Genomic DNA, 23,819 nt, shown 5'->3' on the forward strand with positions numbered 1-23,819 from the left:
AAGTGTTGATCATATTAGTCCTGTTAGGAAGAAATTCTTTTTCTGAAAAATCATCACTTATCTGAAGCTCTCAGAAACCTCAACTCAAAGAAAAATTGCTCCATGCTTAATCACACAATTGCATGCTATGGTTATTATCACCACTACACTTATATTGAATAGTAGTTTTATAATGTCTACTTTTTTAAAAACATAAGCAAATTTATACTTATTTTCTTATTATAGAAAATGTAAATATTTTGGCAAATATGTATATTTGTTAAAAAATTTCTATTTTTCTAATGTAATATAGTGAATTTTTTCCTGGACCATTATATATTTTTTGAGGACACAGTATTTAAAGGGTTACATAATATTTTATCAAATGGCTTATTTACTTCATTTTATGTTACTGCTACTTCTAAAAATTATTTTTCATTTTTGCAACTCTTTGATAAAGCCCATGTACAGAAAATGTTGACTACATTCTTATTTTCCCTTAGTACAAACTTCCAAAAAAAAAGTACCATCTAAAAATACAAATTCAGGGCTGGCATTGTGGCATAAGGAGTTAAGCCATTGCCTGCAATTCTGGCATCACATATGGGTGCCTGTTCATGTCCTGGCTGTTCCACTTCTGAGCCAGCTTCCTGCTAATGGCCTGAGAAAAGCAGCAGATTCCCTGACCAAAGTAAAATCATTACCCTTGTCCTAGAAAGTATTCCCATGCCCTTTCCAGTCATTCCATGCCCCCATTCCTCACAAGAAGCAAGCACTATTCTGATATTTTCCACTATAGATTAGTTGTATCTCTTCTAAAATGTCATATAAAAGAGATCACACAGTATGCACATTTATTTTTCATGACTCTTTTCAAAGCATCATGCTTGTGATATTTATTTATGCTATTTTGTGTAAATAATTCATACTCGCTTATTGTTGAGTTTCACACCATATATGGATACACTCTTGAAGTATACAGTTGTCCCTTGGCATCCACAGAGGTCAGATCCATGGCCTCCTTGGATAACAAAATCTTTGGAAGCTCAAGCCCCAGTATTTACACAGTATTTGTATATAAACTACAAACAATCTTCCATATGCTTTCTGCTAGATTACTTATATAATGCAATGTAAATGTCAGGAAAATAGCTGTTACAATATATTGGTTAGGGAATAATGACAAGAAAAAGTCTGTACTTGTTCAGCACAGACATACCTTTTTTCTAAAATATTTTTGATCCTTGGATAGTTGAATCCTTAATTGCAGAATCTGGGGATTTGAAGGGCTGACTAACTGTATGTATCTATTGATGGTCCTGGACTGTTTCAGTTTAAGGTTATTATGAACACAGTTCCCATGAATACTCTTGTACAAGTCTTTTTCTGAACATGTTTTCATTTCTCTTTGATTGGCAACTTGAGATTGCTTGGTCAGCCATTCTTTCCTAGTAGCCCTTCCTTGCAACATCTGGATCCATTGTTATTTAAATATTGTATTTCAATTTACCTTGTTGTTTAATGTCACTTATTTGCTGTTGACCTGCATTTGTTTGCTTCATTGACTGTGTGTATTCCTACATCATATGGAGACTACTAGTTTTTAAGAACTTTTCTTTCCTGATTCTTTTTTTTTTTTTTTTTTTGACTGGCAGAGTGGACAGTGAGAGAGAGAGAGAGACAGAGAGAAAGGTCTTCCTTTGCCGTTGGTTCACCCTCCAATGGCCACCGCGGCCGGCGCACCACGCTGATCTGAAGCCAGGAGCCAGGTGCCTCTCCTGGTCTCCCATGGGGTGCAGGGCCCAAGCACTTGGGCCATCCTCCACTGCCCTCCCTGGCCACAGCAGAGAGCTGGCCTGGAAGAGGGGCAACCAGGACAGAATTCGGCACCCAGACCGGGACTAGAACCCGGTGTGCCGGCACCCCAAGGCAGAGGATTAGCCTAGTGAGCCACGGCGCCAGCCTCTTTCCTGATTCTTAAGATGAACTACTTCCAGCAAGTGTGCTCCTTGAGCTTTTAGGTTAATATATTCCTTACCTTCTCTGGCAACATTACATTTTCTATTTTACTTATGCTGACATTATCTTTATACATTGCTGAGATTCACCTAGCTTTTACTCAAGGTCTGAGTTAGAGCTACTAGCATGTAGATGATGTTGCTCCCAGTAGTTTGTAATTCCTACCAGATGTTCTTGACTATGTTGGATTGAGGTAGAAGTTTATTGCATGCCCTGTGTTTTGTTTCTGATCATTTGAGTTGATGGTAGCCCTGGGGTTAAAGAAAAAAAAAAAAAAAAAACCTCAGCATTTTCTATAACTGTGCTGTTTTTTTCTCTCTCTCTCACCTTTATTGCTTTGTTTGAAGGGCATTGTTACACCTCAAACCTTTATGGAGGGCCCACCAATTTCCCCCTTAACTTCCTGCATTCCAGATGCAGATTGCTGCGAAGATTTAGCAGGGATGCAACTGAATCAATTCTGGACTTAGAAAAACAAAAGGTAGAACCTTTGAGTTGAGAAGTGGGTACCTAGAATCTCATTTAAACAGATGACTGTTGGCCCATCTAGAGGGAAATCAGCAGAAGAGAAAACATATCTTTTGTTCTTTGCTTCAGGCAAGTGGAGCTGTCCAGTTTTCAGGAAGCAATGCAGAATGTGGACAAAAATTGTTTTCAGCAATCTACCAAGTTTAAAGAGAATGGACCATTTTAGAATTTCAATAAGTGCTTATTGATCAAACTTGGCTTTTAGTGTTATTGCAATTTCCTTATTTTTGAGAATCGAAAACCACATCAAAAGTTGTTAGGGGGTAGGTAGTTGGTCTAGTGATTAAGATGCCTGTGTCCCCTATCAGAATCCCTGAGTTCAAGTGGAGGCTCCCTATTGCAGTTCACTGCTAATGTGGACTCTGAAAGGCAGTGGTGATGGCTCAAATGAATTATTTCTCGCCATCATGCGGGAGACCTGGACTGAATTCCTGAATCCTGGCTTCAGTCAGTCAAGCCCTAGCTATGGTGACCATTTGGGAAATGACCAAGTTTCATATAATAAATATACAATAAATTAATGAACACTAATACTAAATCTGAAGTAAAATAATGATGGTAAACACACAGTATTTGCTGTGTATCAGGTATTATTTTTGGATTTATGAGGGACCCTCGAAAGTTCATGGAAGGGCTGGCATTGTGATGCAGCAGTTAAACCATTGTTTGTGATGCTAGCATCATGTATTAGAGTGTCAGTTCAAGTCTTGGCTACTCCATTTTTGATGCACCTGGGAAGATAGCACAGGGTGACTCCAGTGCTTAGGCACCTGATACCCTCATGGGAGACCAGAATGAAGTTCCTGAATCCTGGCTTCTGCCTGGTCCAGACCCGGCTATTGTGATCATCTGCGGAGTGAACCAACTTATAGAAGAGATCTCTCCTTCCACTCTTTCAAATAAATAATAAATAAATTTTGAAAAATTCATGAAAAATATGTTATGGAAAAACTATGTATGGATTTCAAAATATTCTTGCATCAAAATAATCTTATTTTTAATTCATATTCCCCCCTCTACTTTTGGAGTACCCTGTGTGCACACACATGTGCACATGCACACACCTATCTACCCATCTACTGATCTATCATCTATGTTTCTATCTGTCATCTATTTATTTGTTATTATTAGATAAATTTATTTATGTGCAGTTCCTTCCTAAAATGTGAGATAATGTGAGATTTTTAGAGGCAAGAATCAAGTTCTGACTTTGTAACACTGCTATGTAGGAAAGTGCTCAATAAATGATGCATATTCAGTACAGTTGAATTCATAGTCATATTGGGAACTGGGCTGGCTATTTACTTTACAGAGAATATTCAAATGGGATAAAATGAATCCTTTTATATCCAGTTCTATCACTGTGTCTCTGTATGTGTCTACGACTCTGACTACTTTTTCCTGTTTTATTTTGTTTAAAGAGTAACCATCAGAATTGAATATATTCAATTAAACAAAGATATACTAAAAGCATTAACTTTTTAAAAGATTATTTAAGGAAAGACGTTTGGCATGGCAGATTAGATTCCTCATGGAGTGCCTGGTTCATTTCCTGGCTTTGTTCTCAATTTCAGCTCCCTAATATTGTGCACACTGGAAGGCAGCAAATGATAGTTTATGTACTTGGCCTTTGCTACATACATGGGAGACCTGGAATGAGAATCTGGTTCCTCACTTAGGCCTGGCTTAGCTTTGAATATTGTAGAAATTTAGGAGGTGAACAAGTGTGTGGGAGATGTCTTTCTGTCTGACTGTCAGAAAAATAAAATAAATACATTTTTAAGCAAAATCATTTAAAAGAGGACATTTTCTTAAACAAATGACTAGCACGTACACTCCGATTCATTCAGCAGATCTCTGTGATGCTAGAAGAGCAGTATTCTGAAGCCTCTTGAAGGGTATGCAAATTAAAATAGACATTAATGTAATATAAATAAGGGTCAGAAGGATGGTATGAATAAACCTCTAAAGGGAAAAAGCAGGAAAACTTTTCAGAGTTTCAAAAGCTTTGAGGTAGAATGTATAGATATTATTCAGCCATCTTTAAGATGAAAAAGTAGGTCAACCCCAGAAAGGTTAGTAGCTTCTCTTTCAGCTCATTGCTGATGAGTGAATGATCTGGAAGTCATTCCCATGGATTCTAAGTTAGTATGGACTATTTCACATCCCCATGCTCTTTCCAATGGAAGGTGTTTTTCTGGAATCCAGGAAAGAAAGTCCATCCTTTCCAGTTCACTTTAAACTCCAGCTCACTTTGTCTGTCCTGAGAAAGCGTGCACTCAGGAGAGAATTTCCTAGAAGTCTCCTTCCCCGATGTGGGGTCTGTGTGGCTGGAGAGGAGGACAGTCTTCAAAGAGATGCCTTCAAGTAGAGATTGCATCAGGAACATTTCCAGGTGGGGATCAAGAATACCATGAAGCCAAGGAGCTCTGAAAAAAATGTATGATCATCATTCTTCTTTCTTTCAATCAGGTCTCTTGTTTGGTGTGATGTGTACCTCCATGGCCGTGGCTGCATCCCTCATGGGGGGTGTTGTGCAGGTAATGAAAGAGGATAAATACATAATGGATTTCATAGCAGCTTTCTTCCCACTCTTTTTTCTGATGTTTTTTTTTTCTGTTTATCTGAGCCCCAAATGCTGACCTTCACAAGTACCAGGTCCAAATAAAATATACATATAAAATATCTACCAATTTACTTTCATAAGGGATAACTATTAAAATGAATAGTGACACAGTAACAATGTACATTGTAATAAATTGGAAACAATCTAAAATCCAGATCATAGCCTTTATGATCCTGAAGTAGAAGTAATAACCATCATCATCATAATAAAATCAATAACATTTATTGCATAACTATATAGCACTTATGGTTCTAGCTTCAGACTTAAATGTATTACCATATTTAACCTTCAGCACTTCTCCAAGAGATAGTGTACTAATTTTACATATGCAGAAACTAAGAAATAATTATCCCATAGTCTAAAGAGTGTTACAACTAGCATACAAAACTACCTCACACTGTTATCCAAGCTTCCCATATGTCTAATTCATACTTCTGAAAGAAGCCTTAAGAACAATATGGGTCAACATTTTCATTGCATAGATGATCACAAAAAAGAGTAGAAATATCATATTCAAGTTCACATGTCAGGTTAGTTACTGCACCAGGTTTCTTACACAAATCCTCTGACTCACTCCCAAACCCACTCTTCAAATTATCCAACTCAAAAAACAGTATCACATATACAAGTCATAGGATTCTGCTTCAACAAACCCAAGTAGTCCTGAGTGCAATTTAAACATTCTTTAGGTTTGTTTGGCATGGCATTGGTTCTCAATAAATGTTGTTGAAATATAGAAATGACAAAGTGTGAGTGACTAGCAATAACTGACACTTATAGAATGCTTTCTAGTTTACTAAGAAGTGCATCTTGCTTGATCCTCTCAGTGACTACTTACATTAATTCCATAATTTCCATTTTAATGTTCTGGAATCAAGTGATAATTCACTTTTCTACTTAAAACAGTTTGTGGGACTACAAATCCAGAAATCTCTCTAATATAATAAGCTGGATCAACTGTTTTATCACAGATACATGACAATCTCTTCATAAGACTTGAAACTCTCAGATTTCTATCCAGCCTAATTACAGAAGAACTGGCAGGTTGGTGTAGTTTATCTGTAGTGACCTCCAGTGTATTTCTAGGGTTTCTCTTTCCCATTTAAGGGAATTATATTTCCAAATTGCCTCTGGTTACCTTGAATTTCACTGCTTTTGCCTCTGTTTTACAATCAGTATTTAGTCTTCACTATTTACTCTTAAGTATCGTGCCCATTTTGGTGATAATTAAAATTACTAAATTATCTCCTTTCACAGATATTTGCATGTTAAGCTCCTTTGCAATTGAGGTATGAGGGGCCTGAGAATACCTAAGGGCTCCTGCAATACTGGAATGAAGAGGGCATTCTGAGGGATGTGCTCATCTGTTTGTTCTAGTGCAGAGGAGTAACCTGGGCCTACTTTCTTGATTGTTTAAAATGTGGAACACATAGTTCACACAGCTTAGGAGATACAGATAGCAATAGCTGCAAACCCCATTGCTCTGTTTCCTAGGAGAGGTATTTGTCTCTAAAGTGGCCCACTCACTTCGCTGAACACAGCTGCTTCTGAAAGGCACAGAAAAACAACTTAATTCCCTCTTTGATTTCCTAAATGGCTTAGCAATATTGAATTTAATGAAATTACATTCACATCCAGATTTGACATACGTAGAGGAGATAAAAAAGCCGAGCCCCAGAAGGTGTGAGGGACAGAGCCAGGAATAATTCCATGTTTACAAAACCATTCTACATACGTGGAATGTGTTCCTGGGTGGTACTGGGGGTGACAGGCAGTTTTAAACTCCTAAAGGTCTTATTGTTTCAGTTTAGGACTTGACAAAGTGAAATCTGGAGAATCTCATCCTGTGAAAAGCTCCAAGAAAGATTATTTCTAGTCAAAGACGCTGAGAAAATGTGATACTCTGCATGCCTCTTTCAGGGATCCATATGCACAGTACATGTTAGCATATCGAAGGCACTGAGAAATCCTACAGTAAACCAAGTCAATTCACTTGGAATATGGGGCTCCATAACATAATGGATTAGAGGACAGAGGGGAGGGAGGGCATATCTGATAACAGCGAAAATCTCCTGTTAGCTAGTGACTTCCAGAACTCACTTTGAGAAAGGCCATTCTATTAATATAGTGCTGTCCCAAAGACTATCATCTATTTCTGCAAAGGGCCATAATCTCCAGACTTATTCTCAGTTGCTTTCTCTCTCTCTCTCCTCTCTCTCTCTCTGTCTCTCTCTCTGTGTCTCTCTCTCTGTCTCTTTCCTTTCCTTTTTTTCCAAAGGGAGGCAGGAGGAGGATTCACTCTTCAAATACCCTCAAGAGCCAAGGCTGGGTTAGATGGAAGCCAGGAGCTGAGAGCTCAATCCAGGTATCCCAAGTGGGCAACAGGTAGGAAACTATCTGATTTGTCACCTGCTGCCTCACAAGATGTGCATTTGCAGGAAGCTGAATGGGGGAATGGATCCAGGACTTGAACTCAGATACTCAAATAGGGACATCGGCATCCCAAGAAGCTTCATAACTTTATCATCTGTCCCCTAGGACATTTTTATTTTAAGAAAGCACTTTTTAGGGGATGGCATTGTGGCACAGTAGGTTATATGCCACCTGCAATGCTGGTATCCTATATGAGTGCTGCTTCTAATTCTGACTGCTCTATTTCATATCTAACTCCCTGATAATGCACTTGGGAAACCAGTACATGATAGTCCAAGTACTTGAGTCCTTGCCATTAACATGGGAGACCCAGAAGGAGTTCCAGGCTCCTGGTTCAGCCTGATCCACCCCCTACAGTTGCAGCCATTTGGGGAGCAAATCAATGGATGGAAAACTTTCTCTCTGACTCTGCTTTTAAAATAAACAAACATTTAAAAAAAGAAAATAATACTATCTTTAAATATAAAACCCTGGAAATTTTTTTCCATTACATCTTGTGAGGGTCTTATTATCTGAAACCTATTGGTAATGACCTTCTAAGAGATTATCAATTTTGGTCTCAAATGGAGAGGCAAATGCTTTTACCATCTTATTGCCTTTCTTATATCATAACTGGTAAATTAATTTCCAAATTTGACAATCATATCAACTGTGAATCAACAAAAGAAATACCAAGAGTATTAAATATTGATGTGTCTATGGGGGAAGTCTTTAATCTTCTGCTTTCATGACAAAGGTATATTGGAGGTATTTATTCTGCGAAAATTAACCTAGGACAACAACTATACCAATATATTGCAGCTCATCCTTCTGAACAAAGAAATTACATTACAACCAGAGAGGACCTGAAGTTCCTTTGGCCCTATGCCTTTACTTTATATACAGGAAGAATGAAATGCTCTCAATTTGAATGAATGTGAGCTAATAGCAGAAAGTTCTCTGAATACTACTTATATGTGGCAGAGCCAAAATTAGAAATTCAAAGATTCTATTAGTAATTGACGCTTTCTCTCCTAAGGAAAAGAAGGAAGCTATTAGAGTAGTCCATGATCTTGACTTTGTTTTTTAAAGATTGCTTTTAGGAAATAAAATATGGGTTTTCGAGAAAGAAAAACTTGGATTTATATTTCACCTTTACAACTTTCTAAATAGAAATAGAGCTTTAGTATGCTGTCAGCCTCAGTTTATCATCTGTGAACTTCAGTTTAATTATCTAACGTACTTCATGATTGTGAGAATTAAATGAGGTCATTTGTCTACAGTGCCTGGGAAGTTCTGGCGCATGAGTGGTGTCTGACAAATCTAAATTTGTGTAAGATCTTTAGAGCATCCAAACCTCAGTCCTTTGATGTAAAAGCCCTAGAGTTTCATTGATGAAAATGGATAAGGCTGCATGAGAGTAGTTTTGTGTACACATATGTACTTTTGTGTATGCCTGTATATGCATTTGCACATGATCACTCAAATGCAAATTACTGACAGTCCATTATCGATTTACTAGACTGAATAAGTTTCAGACTAGGAGATATAAAATGCATTGGCCAAACTCCTTCAATTTCTCAAGACAGAGTCATATGTATGAGAGAGAAAAAATGAGTTATGAAATGTCTATGGCTCCTCCGTAACACTCTAACTTAGTGCTTCAATATCCTGGAGGTGTTCTGGATGGGATGGGGGGCAGTTGATAACAGACATTTATTATTATAAAAATGACAGAAATGTTCAAACTACAGTAGAGCAGCTAATTAGCTGTCTAAATACAAATCATAAATTATACATGTGGTACATTATAAATAAAACTTTTATATAAAAAGATTAAAAACAAATTGATGAGTTCCAGCTGGAGGAAAAGATACTCCAACCAAATCCAAATCAAATTACCTTTACTTCCAGTATACATATTCACACACACACACACACACACACTTCAAAAAGTTAAGTTCATAGAAAATAGAATTAAAAAATGTTTATTGTGGTGAAGAATTTTTGAAATCCAAGTATGCATCTTCCATGAACTTTTTGAAGAATGCTCATATACAGGGGTGTGTGTGGGGAGGTGTCTGTATGTGAGAGAGAGAGAGGGAGAGAGTTTATGTATGTGTGTATCAGAAAGCACACAATTAATGAATGGCATGATCAGGTTTAGGATCAAATTTCATTCCAGGTCCAAGAAAGGGATGTTGCCAAGTAAGCCATGGATGCAATGGAGTCAGGATTTTATCTAGTCTGTTCTGTTCCATAGGCTGCCCTCAGCATCCATGGCATGTGCGGGGGACCAATGCTGGGTTTGTTCTCTCTGGGACTCATATTCCCTTTTGCGAACTGGAAGGTAAGTATCTTCATCTCTCTCTACATTCTCAGCTAACACTGGGCCCCAGCCATTCTCTTTCTCCTCTCATTTTTGCTTGAAAAGGCTATTTGTCTTTGCTAAGAAAAGAATGGTTATTTTGTTTTGAAGGAAAAGAATCCGAAGTAGAATTAAACAGGACCATGGCCCTCCAAACTACAATTTCAATGAAGCCTTTTTAGAAACAGACTCACTGCAAAGGAGGGAAGCAGTAGTCATGAACGACCATATATCATAGAATTAAATTTGGTTCTGTGGCATTTAAATTTGGTATTGTCTACATTAAGAGCCCACACAATGAACTCTGCAAAATATATCAAATTCAGAAATAGTTCAGTTAAAGCATAATTTTGAAAATCCAAATTAAAAATATTTAAATTTACCTAGCGGCGCTGGCACACCAGGTTCTAGTCCCAGTCGGGGCACCGGATTCTGTTCTGGTTGCCCCTCTTCCAGGCCAGCTCTCTGCTGTGGCCCAGGAGTGCAGTGGAGGGTGGCCCAAGTGCTTGGGCCCTGCACCCCATGGGAGACCAGGAGAAGCACCTGGCTCCTGGCTTCTGCCTTCGGATAGGCGCCATGCGCGGGCAGCAGTGCGCCGGCCGCGGCGGCCATTGGAGGGTGAACCAACGGCAAAAGGAAGACCTTTCTCTCTGTCTCTCTCTCTCACTGTCCACTTTGCCTGTAAAAAATGTAAATTTAGCTTATTATATAGTATATTGATACTTAACATTATAACTAACTTAACTGATTTATGTATAGGAGGAGGAACAAATATGGAATAGTCTGGTACCTGGTCATCTTGTTTTGCTGGGCTGGCAAGCACTAATAGTATGTTTTCAAGTAAATGTTGGTTTGATGACTATTTAGTTATTACATATAAAACAACTATTTGGAAAATAATATTTTTAAAATATTTAAAAGTCATGAAGTTTTCAATTTAGTAATATCATCATTTTTCATTTATTGGCATCCACATACTTGTATGCACTTTTTTTTAGAAATTACTCAGACTCTGGAAAATCTGACTTGATGCTTATTTATGTTTATACCATAGGGTTCTCCATTAAGCTTGAGTCAGATGGTATACTTAATTGGGTCTCTGTGGTTTCCCAACCCTCACTGAATTCTCTTCTAGATAAATCTTACAGGAATAGGTAGAGAAATCGGATGGGTTGTAGAAATTTGGGCATTTGTCATTTCCCCTGAAGTCTTATTTGGAAAAATTCATCTTAATCATTTTTCTTGATACTTAGGTTGACAGGGATATCTATGTACTTAGAGAGACAATCTAAAGAAAGACATTTGCCTAACTCCAAAAGCTATGTACTATATTTGAGGTCTTAGTGCACTATGAACTTTAATGTATTGCCTATGTTAAAGCATTATTATCCTTATATTTAGTAAGGAAAACCAGCTTGTTCTTTAAGGAGAATAAATAATATAAATCTGCGTCATCTTTCCCCTTGACTTTGACCATGCTGATTCTACACAGACTGTGGACACAGTCTCAGAACCTCTCTCAACATGACTCTCTAAGCAACTGCCATCAATCAGCCAGGGCTGACTCTCCGCTGAAACCCCTTTGCCCTTTTTACTGGTAGGCCAGGGGTCAGCAAACTGTAGCTCTGGCATCAAATCTAGCAGGCCTCCTGTTTTTAGTATGGTCTGCAAACTAGCAAATGGTTTTGGCATTTTTAAATAGTTGAAAAAATCAAAAGAAGCATCTTTCATGACACATGAATATCATATAAAATTCAAATTTCAGTGCTCTTTAACACAGTTTTACTGAAACACTACCAGACCCTTCTGTTTAGATATTGTCTTGGGTTACATTTATGCTACAGTGCCAGAGTGATGGAACCATGATTCATAAAGCTAAAAATATTTTTGTCTTGACTGATTACAGCAGAAATTGCAGACTCCTGTTCTAGACCAAGGCACAGTTATTCAAGTCACACATTGCTATAGTTTCTTCAAACAATAATGGAGAAAGCACTCTTGCACTCTTATCAAGAACTCTTTTTCAACATAAACAGAGAAGACAATAATTTGTTTTTTCTTACCTAGAAGGCTCAGCTGCCTAGCAGAGACCAAAAGTATCAAATGCTATTATGCAGGAATCCTGATCTCTGTCTGGCTACTCTGTCTCCTTTTCAGGAGGAATGGCTTCTTAATTTTTCACTGTTAATAAAGAAACATAACCATTAAATGACAAGGATAGTAAATACATTTGCCAGTATTTAAACTCAAATAGAAAACTACAGAATTTAAGAGTCAGGGACTCTGCCAGAATCACTTTGGAAGAGACATAGGAGTAAGAGTCCCAGTACAATAACTGTCTATGAAAAAATGATCACATTGTCTCCATTATCCAGTTTCTTTAACTTCTGAAACTCTGTTGTTGGACATTAAGGTTTCAACAGCTTTATAGTAGTACATGGAATAAATCAAGGGGAGAAAAAACAGTCTTGCTAAAAAGCTAAATAAATGATTACTATGCAATTCTCTTTAAATGTCTTCATTTAAAAAATAAATTACTCCTAAATAAAAGTACACTATGGGAGATGAAATGATGGCGGTATGGCTGATTACAATGCATGTGGCCAAGATTGGGGTGGAAATTCAGAATCGCAAAGGCATAGGGCTGCATCTCACTATTCGTTGAAAAGATACCCTTATGAAACCTCTAACCAACTTTTACCTCTTTTCATCAAGGGTGCACTAGGAGGCCTTCTGACAGGAATCACCTTGTCATTTTGGGTGACCATCGGGGCCTTTGTTTACCCTGCACCACCCGCTAAGACATGGCCCTTGCATTTATCAATAGACAAGTGTGATCATTCCAATATGACGACATCAGTACCTCCAGTAACATCAAGCAGGTATGCTGATTTTAAAGATGCTACTATGTTCCAGGGAATGAAACTGGCAGAGGAAGGTGATTTCCTCAGGGATGAGTCTGAAAAATCACATCTTGTTCTCCTATGACAATCACACTGGGTAGCACCCATAACTGAACAGTGCCACACAGGGCTCCAGCTTTCTGCAAGCCTCTGTGACTCCACGTTCAGATGTTCAAAGTGAACTTAGTAAAAATATTCATTAGAAGTATGTGTGCAAAGCAAAAAAAAAACATTGTGAATAACTGGAGACTATGTACGAGGCATAGGGACATAATATCTTTAAAGGAATATTAGATGAGCAGAACCGTAATGAAGAGAATGGTTATAGACATACAGAATCAAAAGCACTGCTGTGAACTTATGGTTTCTAAATCAAGTCCACAGCTGTAGGGCTTATCAAAATATTTCCCTTTATTTTCTGTTTCTGGGTAGTATAAAGTGGAAGAAACAAGAGTGGGGAGAAAATCAAGATTTCTTTTTTTTAAGATTTATTTATTTATTTGAAAGTCAGAGTTACACAGAGAGAGGAGAGGCAGAGAGCGAGAGAGAGAGGTCTTCCATCCTATAGTTCACTCCCCAATTGGCCACAACGTCCAGAGCTGTACTGATCCAAAGCCTGGAGCCAGGAGGTTTCTCCAGGTCTCCCACATGGGTGCAGGTACCCAAGGATTGGGCCATCTTCTACTGCTTTCCCAGGCCACAGTAGAGAGCTGGACCAAAAGTGGAGCAGCTAGGTCTCAAACCAGCAACCATATGGATGGCGGTGCTTCAGGCCAGGGCATTAACCCACTGCACCACAGCGCTGGCCCCTGAAAATCAAGATTTCAAATTGGAAACATCTGGCTTTGGATTTTCTTTTACTACTTATACTTCATCATTGGGCAAGTTAGTAACCTGTTACTTCTTGTATACTTAGAGCTCTTGGCTGAAATAATTAAAATATTGGTATCTATTTTCCCAGGTTTTTAGGATAGGATTGAGTGAGGCTGTATATATGTATAATTACATATGTATATTTATATTTGTATGTATAAGTAAGTGTACCATATTCAACAAATGTACACTCTCACATTCTAACTGTATGTAAGGGAAGGTCTAGATCTATTGTCCTTGTATCCAGAGAAGTACCTTGGTATTTGTGATGGACCCATTCTGATTCTCATATTGGTACTTTTCCTCTGGATTCGCACTTCTAAAAATTGCTGGTATCCACCTATGTATAGAACCCAGCCCACTGTGCTGTTTCTTTCTCCTGCCTGTGCTTATTATCTTCTTTTTTGGAATGGAAAATCTGGCCCTAACTTATCTGTTTGCTGAATTATTTCTAACCGCTCCTTCAAATAGTGATATTTGTGGTTCTAGGATGAATTGTATGGAGTGGAATATAAAGCACAATTAGTGTATTATTGATCCTATTTTTAAAAGAACTAAATGTCAAGAAATTAAGATTTGGGGTTCTGAGAGGCCCTAAAGTGGGCTTGAGCAATCCCCTAAGTCACTCTGGATCATACCCTCAGACTGCACAGAAACGGTGAAATGTGCTGTTGTCCTCCACAGACCTGCGTTAGCTGACTCCTGGTACTCGCTCTCGTACCTTCACTTCAGTACAGTGGGCTGCCTGGGATGCATTATTGCTGGAATAATAATCAGCTTCATTACAGGTTGGTTTTTGTGGATTCCTCTCTTGGTAGTCTGAGAAATTACGAGCTCTTCATGCCTTGGTGGACTGGTGGCTATTTTGTTGATTTGATTTTAAGTGCAGCACATAAAGCTTTCTTTCCAGCAATATCAATTCTGTTCAAGCTGGCATACAAAAGCACTCACCTGATCATTGTATATCTGATTATTAATATATATATGTACATATATATAGAGCATGTAATTAAAATATCTCTCATATAAAATCAAATAAAAATACTTTGACATGTGGCCCTCAAAAGCACTTTGTAACCTAATACATAAGAAATGCTAAATATTAGAAGTGGTCTTTTCCCCTTTCATCTCAGTAATGGACTGGAGTTTCACCACCACCACAGGACTAATCTTTGCTAATGTACTAGATAAGCCAAAGAGTCTTGTTTTTGCCTGTGTTGTCCTTTGCAGGCCACTCCTCTGCCATTGAAAAGCTCTCTACAGGGAGCAGCTTTGCTGGAATCTTGGTAACTGTATTTTGTAAAGCCAATTTTGGTAACTGTATTTACCAAGTATAATTTCAACCGTGGCTCAATGTGCTTTTTCTGTGTTAAACCTCACATGGGATTGGTTGTGTTGCTATGGAGAAAGGGAGAGAATGCAGAGAAACAGGCCTACTGTGGTCTTATCCCTTTGCCTCCTTGGAGCATGCATGCAAGCTGAATAGGTTACTAAGCTATTCTACTTTTCCACTACAGCCACATAACTCTAAGCATTGACAGTCAATATGCACACTCCCCAAAGAATCTGAATGAATGACGGTTCTGGTGACCATGTAATTAAAAACATTATGTGCAACCTCTGATGCTTTATTATTCTGTGCCTGATATCATTAGTCATTCATTTACATTTAAGAACATCTTGGTTTTGGTAAACAATAGAAGAAAAATTTTCTAATTCAAGCATTTCATGGAGCAACAATTCGTTAAATTTTTATGTAAACAGTTTCAAATGAAATCTTGTTCATTTTGCTTAGATTTTTCCTCACGACTCTGACATCTTTGGATGTTTCCTTGAAGTTAGTGAGAAACAGTCAGGGATATCAGTCAAGCTGTCAATCATCACTAAGAAGACAGCCAATGTTTAAACTGACTGAATCCAAAGCAAAGAGTATGTGTACACGAAATCCTAGGACTTTCCAGTACATATATTTTCCAGATGTGCATCAGAATTCACATGGTTTGGTATTGATGGTTTATTTGGGTTGAAAATTCTTTGCCATCGTGTGCATAAACACTTGTGTTGGTACCTATCCCTGAGTTTTCTTTTCCTTCAAATGTCACAGTCTTTGTGAATTTTCCTTAAGCTCTAAATGCAGCAGCCTATCATGGTGTAATTATACCACAAACCTTTGGGGAAAGTACTGAACCTGGTCACCAGCTGTTCTTGCTTCCTGGTGACTATCTTTGAATTGAGGCCCTGGTGCTAACCTGATGTTCTCAGATCTGATCACAATGAGGTTTCAACAACTTTTCATAATTCCCAGTGACTATTTTTTAAATTGTTAAAATATTGGGCTTTTCCTAGGGAAAAGCAAGTAGGGAAGGGCAGAGGCCTTTAGTGAACCTGTTCTCCTTGTGTCATATTGTGTCATATCATATTTTATTCTTGTTTGGTCTTAACAGATGATGAATTCAGAATTCAATTCTGCTTCTTCCAGATAATTCAGCACTCCAAAGATAAGCTCTTTGTGTACAATACATATTGACAAACAGAAATGTGTTATACTGATTAGCAGTTTCAAGCAGTTGTCAGTATTAATCATTCTCTGCATCTGTTGCTGAAAGATGACCTTGGCCTAAGTTATCCTTTCAAATTTTCATTTTTGCTGGTGAAATTCAAATTGTACTGAGCAACAGAAAGTTATTTTTCCCATTATCTTTTTTAGTGATGTGAAATAAAATATCATTTCCTAAATTAACAACAAATACCACTGCTGGTTTGCCAAGTGGCCAGGACATCTTGTTTTCACAATATTATGTATAGATTTATGATACTCTGTTTTCCAGACTGCAGCAGTCTGTATTCATTGAATCTTACCAAATTTTTCTTTCACTTGCCATTGAGCTGTAGGTCTCAGATATGAAGCCTTTAGTTTTCATTCTATTACTTTCATCTCTTGGATCAGGGTTCAATAAACCAGGGCAAACTCTAGGCCCTGCATTTGTTTTTTAAATAAAGTTTTCTAGAAAGAAATACCCATTAATTTGCTATTGTCTATGGCTGATGTTACTACACAAAGCTAGAGTTGAATAGATGCAACAAAATCTTCTAAATCTTCTAAAATATTTATTATGTAGACCTTACCAGAAAAATAAAAACTGTTAAGACTTTCAATAGATCACTAATCTTGCCAGAGAACTTTATTATCTTATTTTCTAAATGTTCAGGATTTGTGCTGTTCTATATTATGATCTGATGTAATTAATTTGTCTTCCAGTATCCAATTTGCTTTTGAGAAATATGATGCCTTTCTGATTTTTGGTTGTTGTCTGACCACTCTCATTTCAATTTCTGTCTTCATCCCCCAACCCCTAAGTCCTCTAGTTTTCTCTCTCTCTCTCTCTCTCTCTCACACACACACACACACTTTTCTCTTTGTCAAAACATTATGGACAATCTCTTTTATTCCCCCAATTTTATTGTTCCCCATTTAACGCTTTCTTGACTTTCAAATTAAGTTTCTGTCTTATGTACAACACTCCTGCATAGAGTGTGGGGGCTGTGCTTCGCTCAAAGTTGCCAAGCAGAAGGTACAAGCAGAAAAACGGATGCTATGTCACCACTCATGGACTCATTACCATGGCAAAAAATTTGCTTCTGCTCAGAGGAAAGAAAGCTCTCACTCAAAGTTGCAGTGAAACTAATGACATTTCCAGTTAAGCTATAGCTACCTTTTTCTTTGGGAAAAGCCCACTCACTTACAGGAAACAGTCTCATTTTTGAATTTCTCCTCTCTCCCATACTATACCCATTGTTCTGTAGTCTCTTAGGAAATCTGGCTTTAATCAGGCTTGTCAACAGTTTATGGATGTCCAATCTCCAAGACCATGGTCATATAAGAAACCACAAATCTATGATTTTGGGGAAATACAGACCTTCCAATTTGAGTTTAATTTTCAGTTTTAATCTTCCTACCCCTGAGAACTGAAACCTTGTTTTGATTTATTTTCTACTATCTTTCAAAGGTATTTCTTTTTCTAGAAGGAAATGTAATATAAATCTATGTGACACTTAGAGTCCTTTATTTGTTAGCAAATCTCATGCTCTGCCCTTACCAACATCTTCTGAATCAGAGTCACCCTCAGATAGAAATTTGAAGTTTTACAATTTTTCCTCCACCACCCACAGTTATACACACATTGAGGAAAATGGTGTGTTAAAGGCTATGAGATCAAATATGTTTGCTTTCTTGCTCTATCATGTACTAGATCATATCAAAGATTTCTTTCATCTATGGATTGAAAAATAACTATATGATCATACAGTGTAGAGATAATCTATGTAAAAGACACCTAGTAAGTAGTAATTGATAAAAACTATGGTTAATAGTAGTAGAATTACATTTGGTTGAATGCCTTTTGACAGCCTGACAAAATGAAGGTGGGTAAAATATTTAAACTTCAATTTGAAATGTTAGGAATCTATACACCCCACCCCCCCCACAGAGAGAGAGAGAGAGAGAGAGAGCACTTTAGAAAGAGAGTTGAGTAAAAGCTAGTGTACAAGCAGAGTGTCTGGCACATACAAGGAACTGGATCCATGAATCTAAGTACTAATCTACATCTCTCTTTAGGGACCTTCAAACTAAGACTAAACTGACTATCATACTAGTGACTATCACTTGATAAACTGGATATTAATGAAGAGTTGTCATCGTCAAAGGTTCTTGGAAGAAGAAGACTAGCAGCTTTGAAATTGTGGTTTGGATATCAATGTGACTATTGCTCCATTGCACGATTTGTAGAAATGGGACAATGAGCAAGTATGCTACAAGGATAGGAAAGGGAGGTGTGAGAAAAGCATAGAGCAAATGGGAGAACGTGAGAGTGTTGCCTATCCAGCATTTTAAGGGAGATGGGAGAAGAAATGGGGAAAACAATTTTTTGAATTTTACAAATATCAACTTAGATGATTTCTAACATATTTCTAGACTTGGCTAAAACAAGAGAGCTTTCTTAAATGAAGTTGTTATACAGAATTCCTGCTAACCTCTCTTTAGTCTGAAAAGGGTTTTGGTGTTCATACCATTTTAAATTGCTTGTCTTGTCTTTGTTTAACTCTATAGCAGTAAGTATGCCTATGATGGAAATTAATGGATGTTTAAAAACTAATCCCCATCCCTTTCATGAGTTAGCCATTTTCTGCTTATTAAAGACTGCTTTTAACCTACTATTTAGAAAAAGTTACTCCTTCAGTTGACAATACATAAATCCATAAAGGAAATATGCAACCAACTAATCCATATCTACTTTTGTTAACAGGTCCCCAAAAAGGCAAAGATGTCCAACCACAGTTAATTAGACCAGTTTGCAATTTATTTTGCTTCTGGTCTAAGAAATACAAAAGATTGTGCTGGTGTGGAGTTCAGCATGACAGTGAGAAAGAGCATGTGAGTTGATATTTGAGTTTCTAAAAATATGTATTGGTTCAAGGGATTCCAGTTTTGCCCATTTAATCCAGTTGTAAGGGTGGATCTTGGGAGGGGAAGTGATGAATGTTAGAACCTGAAAAAACTGGATTTTAACTTCAGAGTTACTTTAGCTGATTATCTCTGAAGCACATAAATGCATTGATTTATAAGTATGTCTTTGACCTGAATTGTTGCCATTACAAGTGTTCAATTTCCAAAATTCCTTTTAACTCCCATGAGGGTGAATTCTAGGAAAATTATAAAAAGTAAACAATAGAAAAGGAATCAAATAGAGGCACAGTATCATGCGATGGTTAAAAGCATGGGCGTTAGACACAGCCCTCTGTTAAATCCCAGTTCCAGGTTTTACAAAGTTATTTAGTGTCTGTGCACTAAACTTGGATTGGGGGAAGGGGTGGAGATTAAGCAGAAAGACACAGGCAAGCACATCTCTAGCTCCCTGGGGTTTAAATACAAAGTAAGATTTATTGGGAAGAGGGGTAATAGTTGGAGAGGCGAAAGGTGGACATAAATTTCTTAGCCTCTTTATTCCATTAAAAAGTGTGTTCAGATCAGGTAGGGTGAGGGACACTATCCAAATACTATTAAAGTCTCATCAGCAAAAGACTACCAAGGACATCCTCTGGTCAGACATGATGTAACTTACTGTTTTAATTTAGAAAATCTAGATGCTCCAGAGGAACTAAGGGATATCACTCTCACAGAGAGAGTAGATGGGGATGGGATACCTATGGTAAGGGTTGAGTTCTCATGAAATGACTCAAAGGAAAGTTGTAAATGAAAATTAAGCTACATGGTGCAACATTGGTAAGAGTGTAGTAAGCACTGTAAGAATTATTATGGCATTTGGTGAATGCAGGACTCTTGGAAGAAGCAAGTCTTCCTGTTAAGTCTGCAGCTGGTCTTACTAATGTCTGATTTCCCAGCTTGATTAACAGCAGGGTGATTGTTTTTTTACTTTTATTTCAAGATTAATATGACTTTTGCAACCATAGACAGCTTACCTTTTTAGGGCTCTAACAGAAGTACTCCTATCCTATCACATTAGATATTTCTGAGTTGTCAGTTGCTCTCCATCTCAGAAAAACATCACAATAACATGCATAAGAGGTCTTCTGAAAGCTCACAGGAAATGGATACGATGAAAAACTATGCAAGAACTTCAACTTTCTGTACCTAAAGAGACATATCCTTATTTCTATTTTCCATGAATTTTTTGAAGTCAACTTGTATGTGATGTACAGCTGTCCTTAATACCTACCACATTCCAGGAGATTGCCATTTTGGAAGGAGTTCAGAATACAGGGGTTAGGTACAGATATTTATTCAGTTCTGGACTCAAGTGATTCAAGGGAGAAACTGAGGAGAATTATGACATGAGTTTAGAATTAGTGAAGCAAAATAAATAAATAAATACATAAATAAATAAATAAAATTGAAGAAAGCATCTGGGTGAGGGTCCTGAAGTCAGTCTTGGCTAGAAGCAATGATTGAAGGAAGTTTCCTCATGGAGCAACCTACCATTCTGAGAAGGGAGAAGTTTACCCAGATGAGCGATTTGCTTTACTGGGGAGACAGCTGGCTGAGCAGTCTATTGTTTGTACAAATGCATTTTGAGGAAGTTCTAGACACAACAAATTAAGTTATTTACTGGTTTACAGACTTATCTCCCTGGGCAGAATTTCCTGGAATAAATAATAGGCTCTGTTGATGGAGGCAAATTCTGTTCTCAAAGCTGAGATGAGAGTAGGAGTGAACAGTGTGTCAGTATTGGACACATTTAACAAAAAATAATGTTGAGCAGCCTCTAGGGGAGTTTGCTCTTCTATTAGCAAGAGCTGTTGTGGTTCAGAGTTAAGAAGGGGACCACCACATCTGAGATGAAGGATTATCTCTCACAATGCAATAATAATGCCACCTCAAAGGATCACCATAGAAACCTCTTCATCCAACACAAGAAATACTGCAAATGCTCATTAAGTTATTATTTTTTATTGTTGTCTTATTTAGATTTAGGATGTACATGGATTAGCAAAGTTTTCAATTAGGAAGCATCTTTGGTCAGAGTTGTTTGTAATGTCTATTTATATCATTGTTTGAAAGGGGAGCCTAAGGAAGTTTCAGGATGCAGAGGAATCCAGCAAAACTGTATTATAAATACGTGTCTTCCCATTTTCCTCAGGAAAACCTTGACAGTGGCAGTGACTGGAAACAAGGGACTGAATCTGCTTTACAGAATGGACTTCGTGGAGAAAGCTTGGCTCATGTCCCAGGCTATGATCCGAAGAACAAAAGCTACAACAATATGGCATTTGAGAAAGTTACCCATTTTTAGGGAAATGCATGTGAGCACAGAGATGCACACACACACACACACAAACGATTTTTACTTATTTCTTGCCTACCTGTTAGTAAACTTGTGAAGTAATCATTGATAAAAAGAAAGAGGTGTCTGATGTTTATTTATACTTATTTATAACTGCAAGTAAAATGACTGTTCTTTAGGATATTGTTTGGAAGACCCCAACATCCAGATTAAACAACAAGGTACTAAGGAAGCTGGCAATTTCCTTCTTTAATAAATTCAGACTCAAGTATCACAGTGCAAGAAATGAGTCTGTTTATTTCATGTCTTCATGGTTTTTTTTTTTTGATAATATTTAAACTACCCAAACATCTTAGAGTTTAAAAGTAGAATAGGGAAAGGAAATCTGTGTGTTAAATGCTTCCCTGTCACTGTTGATGAAACCGGGGAATGGCCTCCACTCTCAACTTCATACCTCCTTTGTATTTGGGAATATTTCACTCCCCTATCCCAACCTACAGCTGCAGTTGGAACAATTAATTGTTATTAAACTCTCCTACTTCCACCTTATGTCCTCTTTCAGTCATTTCTGCTTCTTGAAACGTTGGATCAAACTTTAAAAATAATACTGCTAAGTACAGGATGAAAGAGTAGGGCTGGTTAGCGGAAGCAGCTGTAACTAAAAGCTCTGCTCCCATTGCATGTCAATGTAGTATTTTTATTATTTTATTTATTTGATAGAGTTACAGGTAGATGTGGATACAGAGAGAAAGGTCTTCCATCTGTTGGTTCACTCCCCAGTTGGCTGCAACAGCCGGAGCTGCGCCAATTCGAAGACAGAAGCCAGTAACTTCTTCTGGGTCTCCCATGAGGGTGCAGGGGCCCAAAGACTTAGGCCATCTTCTACTGCTATCCCAGGCCATAGCAGAGAGCTGGCTCAGAAGAGGAGCGGCCAGGACTAGAACCAGCACCCATATGGGATGCCAGCACTTCAGGCCAGGGCTTTAACCTGCTATGCCACAGCACTGGTCCCAATCTAGTATTTCTTCTTCTTTTCTATCACCTAAAATGCTCCACAAGAAGGCTTGAGTCTTTCTCCAGGGCTGGATAAAGTGGAAAGCAATGTCTTATAAAAAGATGTTAGGCTACGGGCTGGTGTTGTGGGCATAGCAGCTAAAGTCACCACCTGCAATCCCATTATCCCATGTGGCTGCTTGTTTGTGTCCTGGCTGCTCTACTTTTGATCAAGTACCCTGCTAATGGCCTGGGAAAAGCATTAGAAGACCACCCAAATTCTTGGGCTCCTGTAACTCACATGGGGGACCTGAAAGAAGCCCCCGGCTCCTGACTTTGGCCTGGCCTAACACTAGCCATTTCTGCCATGTGGGGAGTAAATTAGCTGTCTCTCTATCTTTCTCTCTCTGTAACTCTGACTTCCAAATAAATAATTTTTTTTTGTTTTAAAAACGAAAGATGTTAGGATAGCCTTATGTGAAAAAGCTTGCAAATGGTTTATGAGACCCAAAGACATTTTATTAGCCATAGTCTTCTTTGGTTTAAAACATGTTGTCCATGGGGCTTATATACTCCACTCATTCAGGTCACACATGTAAACTCAACACAATTAAGCTAAGATAATAAATACAAAAAATCTCAATAGCTGAACTCAAGATAAATTTTAAAGTTCTGGAGCAACAGGGTGTTACAAACAAAAGGTGGGTTGATGAATGAAGGAGAAGATTTTTGCAAAAAGCATACAAATATATTATTTAAAGAAAAAAAAAGATTAGTGCCTCTATGACCAAATGAAGAAAAATAATAGGATACAAATCAATGTCTTACAGTCAGTAGCACAGATGTCAGATATTTATTTTGATGGCCCAGTAACTGCAAGGGCCTAAAAATGGCAATGAAGTGGGCAGGCATACAGGTTAAAATCAATTAGGTTTGTGAGCTGGACGACCACGCCTTCGCCACACACCTGTGTGTCCTCATCCCCCTACCTGGCCAGCCAATCAGGTTAATTGACCACTTCCCTTTGGAAATGGGTTAAAAGGCTGGGGCACAGTGTGTCCGGGTCTCCTCTTTTTCCCTGGCCTCTTGCTAGGAAGGGGCTTGCTGTAGCCCTGCGCCTCCAGGGCGGATGGCCTTCCGGCCATGTGCTCTATGCTTCCTGGCCTAGATGCTCATCCACATGGCTGGTTCCTGGTGCTTGGTATGAACCCCTATTCACCTCTATCCCCTAAATAAAGCTCTCACTCTCCTATGCATCATTCTCACTAAATAAAAGCTTAAAATGTGCCATGCTGCCTCGTTTATCTGTGCCGGTATTT

At 38.0% G+C, this 23,819-nt stretch overlaps 1 protein-coding gene across 1 annotated transcript in view; it reads left to right on the forward strand.

The window, feature by feature from the left end:
• SLC5A12 (solute carrier family 5 member 12) overlaps nucleotides 1–22,051 on the forward strand; it is a 63,471-nt gene extending 41,420 nt beyond the window's left edge. The window contains exons 10-15 of the mRNA XM_002709020.6: nucleotides 4,999–5,066; nucleotides 9,828–9,914; nucleotides 12,648–12,814; nucleotides 14,393–14,496; nucleotides 19,012–19,139; nucleotides 21,364–22,051. Coding sequence (XP_002709066.1) covers nucleotides 4,999–5,066; nucleotides 9,828–9,914; nucleotides 12,648–12,814; nucleotides 14,393–14,496; nucleotides 19,012–19,139; nucleotides 21,364–21,516 — 707 coding nt within the window. The 3' untranslated portion in view covers nucleotides 21,517–22,051. The remainder of the gene's footprint in view (nucleotides 1–4,998; nucleotides 5,067–9,827; nucleotides 9,915–12,647; nucleotides 12,815–14,392; nucleotides 14,497–19,011; nucleotides 19,140–21,363) is intronic.
• Nucleotides 22,052–23,819: the final 1,768 nt, after the last annotated feature.

Source organism: Oryctolagus cuniculus, chromosome 1, assembly GCF_051225735.1.
Source record: "Oryctolagus cuniculus isolate XC-2025 breed Fujian yellow rabbit chromosome 1, ASM5122573v1, whole genome shotgun sequence".
Lineage (NCBI taxonomy): Eukaryota > Metazoa > Chordata > Mammalia > Lagomorpha > Leporidae > Oryctolagus > Oryctolagus cuniculus.